The sequence below is a fragment of the Sturnira hondurensis genome, unplaced genomic scaffold (assembly GCF_014824575.4).
Source record: "Sturnira hondurensis isolate 20B ecotype Veracruz unplaced genomic scaffold, ASM1482457v3 Scaffold0013063, whole genome shotgun sequence".
In the NCBI taxonomy this organism is placed as follows: domain Eukaryota; kingdom Metazoa; phylum Chordata; class Mammalia; order Chiroptera; family Phyllostomidae; genus Sturnira; species Sturnira hondurensis.
The window spans coordinates 271,226-284,214 of record NW_028085694.1 but is presented as its reverse complement, the minus strand read 5'-3'; the positions used below and the strand labels follow the sequence as shown (position 1 = coordinate 284,214).

Here is a 12,989-nt window from a genome sequence, read left to right as displayed (position 1 = left end):
TATCTAGGCAGCAGGATGTAGAAGAGGAAAGGGCATTGGGGTGAACAACAGACAACTTGAAATTTTGGCTCAACTCTGCCCCTGAAAAGGCATACGAGACAAATAACTTATCCTCTCCAGGTCCGTTTTCTCAGAGGGGGTTAGACTATATTATATCTGAGCTTCTCTTAAGTTTTCAGAACTCAAAAATGTAGTGAATTTCATGAACCATAAGTCCAGTGCTATATTCATATCCACTTCCATTTTCTTCACTGCAGGTTACCTTTTTCAATCCAGTCATTGAAAGACGACCAAAACTCCAACGACAAAAGAAAATTTTTTCAAAACAACAAGGTAATTACCAAGAAATCAAATACTAAGTGTTTTGGTATTTTTTAAGTATAGAAAATCTACATACTATTTTAAAAGTGACATCTAGTTTTGCTTTTTAAAATTTTTTCATTCATTTATTTCTGACTTTTTATTAAGGAACGTTTCAAACATATCCGTAAGTAGAGAGGCTAGCACACACAGTGTACTGTCACTCTGCTTCAACAGTAGACAGCTGCTGGCCGATTTTGTTTCATCTGCATCTCATTCTCTCACTACTTCCTCAGGTTATTTGAAGCAAATGCAGACATCGTATTGATTTGTACTGAACTATTACAGTTAGTATCTGTGAAAGATAAGAGTTCCTTTTTAAACCTCAACTACATATCATTACTAGATTTTAAAAGAAGTTTCAACTTATTCAACTTATAAGTTTTCAACTTATTTCATTTTATTTATTTTTAAAACTTTTGCAGCTGTATTGTGCTAGCCTTTATAACAAATAGTTAACTATTTTTTAAATGACAGATTTTGTTTATTCATGAATTATAAACCAATGAATATGAATTTTTTAATTATAGCTTTTGGTAATACTAAAAAATTTCTTGTTCTGGTTTCTCTTTTCACGATATCCATAGGCAAAACATTTCTTAGAGCCCCTCAAATGAATATTAATATTGCTACCTGGGGAAGGCTAGTGAGAAGAGCTATTCCTACAGTAAATCATTCTGGCACCTTCAGTCCTCAAGCACCTGTGCCTCCTACAGTGCCAGTGGTTGATGTACGCATCCCTGAACTAGCACCTCAGACTAGGTATGTGCTAAGATTTTTGAACATTGCTTTTATAAAATAATTTTTGTGATATTTGTACCTGTTGGTTACAATAGACCTAAAAAAATCTCATTTTTCCAAATAGCATTTTGAAATTAGTGTTCTTATTTTTAAAAATTAAAATTGTTTGCTTTAATGGTAAAGCTGTTTAAATATGTATATTTTTGATAACTTTTTTTTGTGAATTATTTTATCTTCTATAAGTGATTCTACAGTAACCAAATTGGACTTTGATCTTGAACCTGAACCTCCTCCAGCCCCACCACGTGATTCATCTCTTGGAGAAATAGATGAATCTGATGAGTTAAGAGATGTGGATACACCAGGACAGGTAAGGCATTTTAAACCTTGTATTTTCACCATGCGAATCACCAGCAAAAGCATCATAATGAGTGAGGTGTACATTTTCAGTTATTTAAAAGTTATCTGAGTTTTCTGCCCTTGTGAGTGAAACATGAAAACCTCTGGATGCTTGTGGGCTAGTACCGATAGAATAGGCTGCTGACTCTGCTAGGAGGAAAGTAGGAGCATGGTTGGCATTAGATGACAACTACCTGAAACACTCTTCATCTTCTGGCTTGGTTAGCATGATTTCTGAATGTGCGTTGAAGATGACAACAATACATGCATTTTTCACGTACTTTTTTTTTTAATATTTTATTTATTTATCTTTAGAGGGGAAGGGAAGGAGAGAGGAAGAGAAACATCAATGTATGGTTGCTTCTTGTGCATCCCCGGCTGGGAACTGGCCCCTGCCAAGAACTGGCCTGCAACCCAGGGATGTGCCCTGACTGGGAATCGAACCGTGATTGTCTGGTTCACAGGCCCATGCTCAATCCACTGAGCTACACCAGCCAGGGCTCACGTACTTTAGATAAGTGAGATGTAGAATTAATCGTCTTAGAATGAATATTCAATATCTGAATTTTATTTTCCTCACTCGTGTTTATATTGGCTTTTGACATTTTTACTTTGTCTTTAACAAATAAGTTATTTTCTTTACTATTTCTATAATTTCATGAATACTTCATATTTTACAGGATTCAGAAACTGTTTTTGATGTTGAAAATGACAGAAATAGTATACTTCCAAAATCTCAATCTGAATATGAACCTGATATTTCTCAGTCAGGCCTAGAATATAGTGGTATCCGAGAACTTGAGGATAGAAGGTAAAGAATATGTACATCTTTGCTACTACATTTTTGGCCTCATACTTGTGCCTTACTGTTAATTGACTTTACTATTTTCAGATCTCAACAGATGTTTCAGTTTAATCTACAGGACTTCAGATGTTGTGCTGTCTTGGGTAGAGGACATTTTGGAAAGGTAATTTCTTAAATTTTCTTGGAATATCTACCAAAGTAATAACTCAAATGGGAAATAAGTATTTCAATTTCATTGTAGGTGCTTCTGGCTGAATATAAACACACAAATGAAATGTTTGCTATAAAAGCCTTAAAGAAGGGAGACATTGTAGCCCGAGACGAAGTAGACAGGTAAGTGTTTTAAAAATAAAATTGTTTATTTTTATGAAGTTGTGACTTAATGGCATGAAAATTCATGTGTAAATACAACAGCAAAACTTTGTTTTTGTAATACTATGTGAGGAAACTAAATGAGTTAATGTGTCTATACTTGACATAAGATAGACAATAATTAAATACTATTTTTCTTTTCAGCCAACTCCTCCTTTTCCTCCTATGACAATTTACGGGTTAGGGGACACCAAGGAAAGATGATGAAATTTTTAAACTAATTCTGTTAAGTTTTTTATGGTTGGAAATAAAGTGTTTATATAGTATAGGAAATGTTAGTCTTCTGTGGTTGAGGGAGGCTATTTCCCATATCATAAGTCATAAAATGTCAGTATAGATAATGTGCAGTTAATTGAATGGTTAGTATATCCTACTTTTAAAAATGCACCTCTATTTTTTAAATGATATTGGTGACCATACTATCTTATCTTCCTGGGCTTGATAACTATAAATTGATATGTGTACGTCTATATGTACAGTTATTAAAATCCAAGGACTTCAGGACTGATATTGTAATTAGGTCAGAGAATATTATTTTTTAATGTATTTTATTGATTACGCTATTACATTTGTCCCATTTTCCCCTCCTTTACTCCCCTCCACGCTGCACCCCCCCTCCCACCCACATTCCCCACCTTTAGTTGATGTCCATGTGTCATACATAATTTCTTTTACTTCTACATTTCCCATACTATTCTTGCCCTCCCCCCATCTGTTTTCTACCTACCATCTATGCTACTTACTCTCTGTACCTTTTCCCCCTCTCTCCTCCTCCCACTCCCCTGTTGCTAACCCTCCATGTGATCTCCATTTCTGTGATTCTGTTCCTGTTCTAGTTGTTTGCTTAGTTTGTTTTTCTTTTTGTTTTAGGTGTAGTTGTTAATAATTGTGAGTTTGCTGTCATTTTACTGTACATTTTTTTCTTAGATAAATCCCTTTAACATTTCATATAATAAGGGCTTGGTGATGATGAACTCCTTTAATTTGACCTTATCTGGGAAGCACTTTGTCTGCCCTTCCATTCTAAATGAAAGCTTTGCTGGATAGAGCAATCTTGGATATAGGTCCTTGCCTTTCATGACTTGGAATACTTCTTTCCAGCCCCTTCTTGCCTGTAAGGTCTCTTTTGAGAAATCCGCTGACAGTCTGATGGGTACTCCTTCGTAGGTGACTGTCCCCTTATCCCTTGCTGCTTCTAGGATTTTCTCCTTCATTTTAATCTTGACTAATGTAATTATGATGTGCCTTGGTGTGTTCCTCCTTGGGTCCAACTTCTTTGGGACTCTCTGGACTTCCTGGAAATCTATTTCCTTTGCCAGATTGGGGAAGTTCTTGTTTATTAATTTGTTCAAATAATTTTTTCACTTGCTCTTTCTCTTCTCCTTTTGGTACCCCTATAATTTGGATGTTAGAACATTTAAAGATGTCCTGGAGGTTCCTGAGCCTCTCCTCATTTTTTGAATTCTGTTTCTTTATTCTTTTCTGATTGGATGTTTCTTTCTTCCTTCTGGTTCACACTGTTGATGTGAGTCCCAGTTTCCTTCCCATCATCATTGATTCCCTGTATATTTTCCTTCATTTTACTTAGTGTAGCCTTCATTTTTTCATCTAATTTGTGACCAAATTCAACCAATTTTGTGAGCATCCTGATCACCAGTGTTTTGAACTGTGCATCTGATAGGTTAGCTACCTCTTCATCACTTAGTTGTATTATTTCTGGAGTTTTGATCTGTGCTTTCCTTTGGGCCATTTTTTTTTTGTCTTGATGTGCCTGCTATGTAGTGAGGGGTAGAGCCTTAGGTGTTCATCAGGGCGGGCAACCTATGTCCCTGGGTTGTGATGCTGTAGGTGGGGGAGGGGTTCAAGAGGGAACAATGGTGCTTGCTTCACTCCCTGCCAGATTCCAGTCACTTCCCCTGCTACCCACAATCAAATTGGGCCCTTCTTGTGCTGATTCCTGTGTGGGTGAGTTTGTGTACATTCTAGGGGGACCCTGTGCGTCTCTTCCATGAACTTTTGTGTGAGGCTGGGAGTTTCTCCCACTGTGGCCTCCAGGTGTTTTCAGTCAGTGGTTTGAGGCTTTATTTCCTTGTGCTCTGTCCCTCTCCCTCTTCCCCCCCACCCCCGCCTGGTTTATCTGTGCACGAATGTGGGACTGCTGGTCTGCTGGCCACTGCCTTGCTGGCCAGCTGCAACCGAGTGCCCTGCCCCAGAATCCACTGCCAGCTACCACCTTGCCGCACGAGTCCTCTCCACCCTGGCCGTCTATCTCTACCCCTCCTACTGGTCTGGATGAATGTGTCTTCTTTAACTCCTTGGTTGTCGGACTTCCATACAGTTCAATTTGCTATGAGTTCTGGTTGTTTTTTGTTTTTAAATTGTTGTTGTCCTTCTTTTGGTTGTGCGAGGAGGCACAGTGTGTCTACCTACGCCTCCATCTTGGCAGGAAGTGAGAATAGTATATTTTTTAAAGACTATCTCAAGTAGGGTGATTAAATATGGAAAAATTATATAACAAATAGAATATTTGTTACAAAAGAGGCTTTCATTTGATACATAGATTAGTATTTTTCTTTTTTAATTTATTTTTTCTATTAGAAGTAGTATTTTTCTTGAATCACTAGTAAGCATAAGTTAATATTAATGGAAGACAACCCTATGTAATAAAAAGAGCCTGGGACTGTGAGTGAGCAGACTGACTTCCCTAGTTCTGATTGTTTCTCCTGAAGTAATGATTTGACCCCAGGGCCATTATTTGAGTATCTTTGAGCCTCTGTTAATCCACGTATTTTAAAAATGAAATTCTTGGTAATACTTGCCCTACTGAATTGTATTAAGTGCCATATAGATGTACCAAATTGGGTTTTTTTCCCCTATGAAATGTGAAGTTTTCAGAATTATGATAGAGCCTAAAAGATGAGGATTTCCTTTATATACATTTTTTTCTTTTCAGATTTGTCTATTTTTTACCTCTCATACTCCTCGATGATGTCAAAATAAACTTTCTTGATAGCTAAAACTACTCAGAAAGGATTTTGCTGAATATTTGCGAACTATTATGAACATCGTATTACATGCTTAGAAATCTGAATCTGTGTGTATGTGTTTTGTCCTCACCTGAGGACATCCTGATGGATTTTTTTTTTTTTTTTAAGAGAGAGGGGAAAGGAGGTGGTGGGGGGAGAGAAACATTAACTGGTTTCCTCTTGCTCCTCCACTAGAGCCCAAACCCACAGCCCAGGCCTGTCCACTGACTGGAAACAGATAATGTGACCTTTTGGTTTACAGGAGCGTACTCCAACCAACTGAGCCACACTGGCCAGGGCTAGAACTATATTTTTATGTTATATAAGTAATTGGTTAAAGCAAACCTCTCAAAGTCAGATTGTTTATAATTACAGTAATAATAGAGTCAAATATTTCCTTTTTCTGGAAGAATGTTTGCTTTGTTTCGGATCCATAAAGAGTAAATTCATGTTTCCTAAAATATAGGAAATTGGTATGACATCTTTTAATTCTGTTGGCTTACATAGGTTTATATAGCTTTCTGCTGTATTGTAAACTATTGAGCCAGGTCTCTATAAGAAAAACCTTTCTAATTAAATCAAAAAAGGATAATATTAATACAGCTATGAAAGAAGAATGTTGCCCTGGCTGGCGTAGCTCAGTGGATTGAGCACAGGCCTGTGAACCAGAAGATCACGGTTCGATTCCAACTCAGGGCACATGCCTGGGTTGCAGGCCGGTTCCCTGCAGGCCAACTCCCAGCAGGGGACGCACGAAAAGTAACCATACATTGATGTTTCTCTCCCTCTCTCCTTCCCCTCTAAAAATAAATAAATAATTAACTCTTTAAAAAAAAGAGAGAGAGAGAGAGAGAGAGGCATAGTCGTCTTCTTTGAAAAAAAAAGAAGAATGTCCATGTCAGAGAATGGAGCTTTAGCCAGAACCCAAGCCATTATCCCCACAGAAGATTAATTCAGCCCTGGTAAAAAGTTGATGAGTGATCCTTCTCATCTAACTTTAGTTATAAATTCACATAGTCAGTAGCATGGAAGTAAAATAATCTTCAATAGAACTTGTACAAAAACAAATGGAAAATTTGGAGTGAGAAATTAGAGAAATTTGAGGAAAGCAGCAAAAAAGGAGCAGTTAGAGGAAGTCAAGAAAAAAATAATTTAGAAAATAAAAAATAGAACAGCATTATTTTTAAAGTAATATATAGTACTTGCAAGTCCAAATAATAAGCAACTTAGACTGGTGAAAACTAAGCAGAATCCTTTATGTTCACTTTCTAAATTATCTTTCTTTAGTCTGGATTTTACTGTTTTACTTAGGAAACTGACAGAAAAATTCCAAATTAACTTCTTTTTAAATGAAAACAAATTATGGACTAACTCTAAAATTATTCAATTCATATTCAAAGGTAACGTTTTTTTACCTACCATTAGTACAACTTTCTCTCTGGAGTCCCATCCTCCCCCAATCCAGAATAAGAATGTTAAATTTATGTGATTATAATGCTTCCTTTCTCAGCCTCCTTTTCTTACTGGTTCCTATTGGTTCCTATTTCAAGACAACAAAACAGTGTTGCAAATGTACAATAAAAGCTCCACTAACCATACTCTGTACAAATATAGTAAGGGTAAGGTCTTAGGGTTCAATCATAAGACCTTAGCCTTACTAATTATGTAGTTTTTCAGTAACCAAAATGTTTATATAAGTTTTTAAGTTTTTGGCATATCTAATAATGACTGAACTCTGAAGAAAGTACACAAAAAAGTGTTAGAATGGGATGTTAATCAGGGAAAGAAAACATAAATATACTAGTTATGTTAATAAAAGAGGCTACATGCATGTTTAAATTTAAAATAAACGATACAGATAATAGCAGTCCATAGAAAGGGAATATCATGGTGTACCAATGGATTTAGGGTAAGACCTTATAAAGGAGACTGGATTTTTGCTATTGTCACAATTTGGGTCTAAAGGGGACCTTTCTTCTTGATCTAATAGTTGAAGATGTCTATCCAGTTCTCATCAAAGAATTCCTAAGAGTGGCATTAAAACTATTTTAAGGGCCATTTAGATCATTGATCCTTGGTCTTTTATACCATTTATGTGTTCAAAACAGGCCTAATACCTATAATGTATTAGTAATTTGCCCATAAATATAAACCAAAGGCAGTGAAGAGACCGTGGTTGTCTTCTACTTGAGCCAAAATATATTACCAGTTTATTTCATCTGAATACCTACATTACCCAAAGTTTAGACTGACTTAGTAAATCAGTTTTAGAATCTATCATCTAGATCTTGCCCAGTTGGGCATTATTTTCCAGTGAACTTAAGTGGTGATAAAAGTTAAAGCTATTAACTTTCTTTTTGATTTTCTGTGAATTTACTTCTAATAATGACTTAATTTGTAGTAACCTTTAGAAACCTTGCCAAATATATGTAGACATAAGCCTAAAGCTTTAAAAACAATTGCAGTGAGTAGAGCTTTCTGTTTCTGAATATGTATAAAATATTGGACAGATTGTATAAAATCAGAGGGTGAAAGTTCATGTTTACTGTGACCATAATAAATGGAGTATAAACACGATTACACAGTAGCTGCATTTACTGTCAGTATGTAAAACTGAACAGCTGTTTTAGTTAATAATCCAGATGACAGCTATATTATCATAGCATTGAAAATTATATGTTCCTTCCACAAACAGGAATACTGTCAAATATCTCAAAATTCTATTTAATTTTTTAACTCATAGCAGTGTAATTTGGATACCCAGATAAAATTATCTTTTTAAAATTAACTCTTTCTTTTTTTTTTTAAATAATAATCTTTTATTTTTTTTTTTAAGATTTTATTTATTTATTTATTTTTAGAGGGGAAGGAGAGAGGGAGAGAAACATCAATGTATGGTTACCTTTTGTGCATCCCCTGCTGGTACTGCAAGGAACTGGCCTGCAAGGAACTGGCCTGCAACCCAGGCATGTGCCCTGACTGGGAATCGAACCACGATTGTGTGGTTCGCAGGCCTGCGCTCAATCCACTGAGCTACGCCAGCCAGGGCTAAAATTAACTCTTTCTTAATTTCTTAAAAAGACGTAAAAGAAAGGAGGAATTGATCTCCTTCCCTCTAATTTGAGGATTTTAGTTTGGCATCTTTAAATAAACACCAAAATTTAAGCAGTTTCTTAATTTTTAAAAGCATTAATAATGCTTTTAAGTATTAATGTCAACTTTTGGTTCTAGTCTCAAGAACAAAACAAAGTACCTGTTTTAACAGTATTAGAAATATAAATATAATCTAATTGTAAATAAAATACATCTTTTGGTATGTTTATTATTTTGATCAAGTGCTTAACATAAGTTAATTTCAAGTTATATTTGAACAGCTAATCTGGTGTTCTACTTCAAGTCAAGTTTGTTTTCAGAGAGAAGAGGGTTGATATTTTTTTGCTATTTAGGCAAAATTAATGTTCCAGAGTCAACAGTTTTGAACACTGTTCTCCCTAGCAGCTTGTAAAAGTTCTTAGAACAACAACCTATGATTGCTATGGACTTACAGGAAACTGTGGCGCTCTCAAGGAGCCTTTTGAAGCATGTTACAGAATTCTTGTAGCCTCTTTATTTTCCAATCAGCCTTCTAAATTAAAAACTTTATATAGCAAATCTTTACTTAATATATCATATGATAACATATTTGAATACTGTAGCTTATGAATTTAAAACACTGTCATTGAAATTACCTTGGTCACAAACTATATTTTAAAATTATGCTGTAGGTTGCTAACTGCTCTGAGCAGTTCCTGATAATTTTTACAGTTTACCCTAATTAAGCCTTTTTTATTAACTATACATAGCTCTATGTGCGCTGCTCTGGTACTCAGTGGGAATTCTGCCATTTTTATCATGCTAACCATATATTTTAGTTTGCATTAATCATTCCAATTCATTATATATGTCAAATAGACCAAATTTTTCAAAGCATTGGAGCAAAACAAAAATGCATGTTAATGGTTTATTATAGTTAAGAACTTTGCTTTTTTAGAGTTTTATAATTTTTAAAGAATGTTGTTTCCAACTAGAACTTAAAGAAGGGGGAAACGTATTGATTTTTAAATGTTTTCTCTTACAGCCTGATGTGTGAAAAAAGAATTTTTGAAACTGTGAATAGTGTAAGGCATCCATTTTTGGTGAACCTTTTTGCATGTTTCCAAACCAAAGAGCATGTTTGCTTTGTAATGGAATATGCTGCTGGTGGGGACCTAATGATGCACATTCATACTGATGTCTTTGCTGAACCAAGAGCTGTGTGAGTATGCTTCAGACATTTCTCTGAATTTTTTGCGAGCAATTTTTTTTCTGGGAAGGAATAACGCTCTCTGAGTTATTTTTTCCCCAAATGGAAAAAGAGATCTCTCCACAGACTAATTATAACTCCTTACTTACCTTTTGTCATATATAAATGTATCTGTTTTACTCCACTGTCCATGTTGAAAATTTCGTAGAGTATCCTAAATCATGTTTGATCATTTAAATAACAAAATTTAGGTTCCTTTTAGCAAAATTTCTTTTTTTACATTTTCTCCCTAGGGAATGAATGCCATCTAGGACCATGACTTTAAATACCAACTATACTCAAAGTACATTGTTAAATGAAAGGAGAAAGTGTAGAACAGTCTATTTCATATAATGTATGAAATATTTGTATTTGCATTTTATAGGGTAATTTTAAAATACTGGTATATTAAGCATTTGAATGTTTACAATGTCTATGACAGTATAAAAGAAACTGGTATATGTATTGCTTCCAGTGAAAGACATAGAAAGCAGACTTCATTTGAATTGTTTTTGTAGCTTTTGAATTTGATATTATGTGAAGGTTTTGCTTATTCAAATGCATATTTATAAAATATGCATATATTTATAAAATAACAAATACTTGAGATTAAATAAAATATGTATATATTTTTCCCTCTATTATTATCACAGTTTATAGTTCTTAAGTGGAGAAGCTAGGATTTGAACCTAGGAAAGTATTCTTTTATAGCTACACTCTATATGCTGGTATTCACCAAATTTATACATCCAGCCTTGACCTCTTCCCTATACTTCCAATTCTAACAGCATTCACTTGCCAACTTGACTTTTCCCTTTCTATGGTTAATATTATTTCTCATTTAACTTCTCAAACTAAACTGATTTTTCCCATTTTCCCCTGACCTCACATCCCACTCCCCAGGCTCACGACTCACCTGGTCTTCTCCATCTTATTAAACAGCAGACCATCTACCAGTTGTACCAGCCAAAACACAGGGAGTCAGTCTCGATCTTCTTTATCCTTCACTTGCAACATCCAAATTATTAGCAAGTTTGATCAATTTTACCTCCAAAACATACCCTGAACCAATCATAAACCTTTATTGTGTTCATTCTTGAATTTTCATCATGTTTATATTCTGACAACTGATGCATATAACATTTTCACTTCTTTCTTTGATTCTCATCGTAACCATTAGGCGTATGTATGTAGAGCAGGTAGTAGTATACTGTCATACCTTCAAGTTTCTGATGAAGAAAGAAGTCGGTTCTGATAGAGAGTGAAGCTTTCACAAAGGAGGCAAAAGCCAGAGAGTAGTAGAAGGCTACTAATAATTTATTCCCTGAATATTTAAAAATTTAAAAATAAGGCATTTAGACTATGCCTAGATGTGTCCTGCCATGGGAATTCCTTTGTTCTTGTTATGCATGTGTGTGTTTGTGTGTATGTGTATTCCTTTAGGAATTTGTGCTTTTGCTGAGAATACAACTCATATACAAATGAAACAAGCTCAATGAATATAAAAATAAAATGATACATTGCATTACTTCCAGTTATTTGGATCTCACCTCAAATGTTATTTCTTTGAAGGTCATTTGTTTTATCCTCAATTGAAGATACGTTTATTGATTTTAGAGAGAGAGGGAAATACTGGTTGGTTGCCTTCTGTATGTGCCCTGACTGGGTCTTGAACCTGCAACCTAGGTATGTGCACTGACCAGGAATTGAACTCGCAGCCTTTTGGTGTACAGGACAACACTCCAACCAACTAAACCATGCGACCAGGGTGAAGGTCATTTTTTGAGTACTCTATCTAAAATACCACTACGTCAGCCTTGGTTGGAGCATTGCCCAGTAAACCAGAAACTGAAAGGTTGTGGGCTTAATTCCCAGTCTCAGGTCACATGCCTGTTGCAGGCTTGTTCCCCATCAGGGAGTGCGCAAGCAGCAACAGATCGATGTTTCTCTCCTCCCTTTCCTTCTCTCTAAACATGTCCTCAGGTGAGGATTTAAAAAACATAAAAACCACTGCGTCACTATTGTCCAAGTCTTGTCTATTCTATTTTCTATTTTATTTCTCCATACCACTTTGTTTCTACCTGAAATCATCTTATGAATTTATTTTTTACATGAGATGTAAAAGGCAGGAACAAGGACCGTTTCTGTTCTGTGTATTAGTGACACAGCTAGAAAGGTGGCTGGCACATAGTAGGTCATCAGCGAATTTTTACTGATTGAGGCTATGGAATCAGAATTAGTTTGACTTCCAGCTTTACCGTTTTTTAGCTATGTGACTTTAGACAAAGTACTCTCTGAGAGCTTCATTTTCTGCTTCTGTAAAATATTTATCTTAAAAGCTTTATTTTAAGATTAAATAAGCTGTTAAATGAAAATATCTAACAGTATCTGACAAATAATAAGTATTCAATGGAATACATATTTTAAAAAATATTGCCTAGTTATTCAGGGTCATTAGGGCAATCTGTTAAAGAATGAAAGAAAAGAGAAATCAAATATTTTTATAATTGCCATAATGTTTTTTTGCCATCAAAATAAGTGCTAAAAATAACTACCTTAGCAATTTTAGAATCACATTTGTTTTAATGTTTTAATGGACTTTAGTTAAATCTTTTAAACTTCTGGTTAAGTAATTATATAACATCTAATGTATCAAATATTTCTAAATAGTTACATTTGAAAATTCTCCCAAATTCTAGTTCCATTTTCATAAAAGTAAGCAACCATAAAGCACAGCCATATTTTCTACATGTGCATCTAAATGTATTTTAAAACTTTGAAGAGCATTCACCAAACTGACAAGAGGAGTTATTGCTATGGATGATAGCGGTGTTGGGGTGGCATGACAGATGGATAAATGAGATATTGTGCTTTGGGGCTGGGGTGTTACGGGTATTTGATAGAGAAAATATCCACACATTGCTTGTATAATTAAGAGTTGATTCCCCTAAGTGTTCCCTAATAA

The 12,989-nt window shown here is 35.0% G+C and overlaps 1 protein-coding gene across 2 annotated transcripts in view; it reads left to right on the top strand.

The window, feature by feature from the left end:
- The window catches only part of PKN2 (protein kinase N2), a 127,804-nt gene that overhangs the window by 103,093 nt on the left and 11,722 nt on the right, over nt 1-12,989 (top strand). For both annotated transcript variants that reach the window (XM_037060915.1, XM_037060914.1), the window contains exons 10-16: nt 258-333; nt 948-1,122; nt 1,345-1,471; nt 2,181-2,311; nt 2,393-2,468; nt 2,547-2,638; nt 9,821-9,997. In XM_037060915.1, the coding sequence (XP_036916810.1) occupies nt 258-333; nt 948-1,122; nt 1,345-1,471; nt 2,181-2,311; nt 2,393-2,468; nt 2,547-2,638; nt 9,821-9,997 (854 nt within the window). The remainder of the gene's footprint in view (nt 1-257; nt 334-947; nt 1,123-1,344; nt 1,472-2,180; nt 2,312-2,392; nt 2,469-2,546; nt 2,639-9,820; nt 9,998-12,989) is intronic.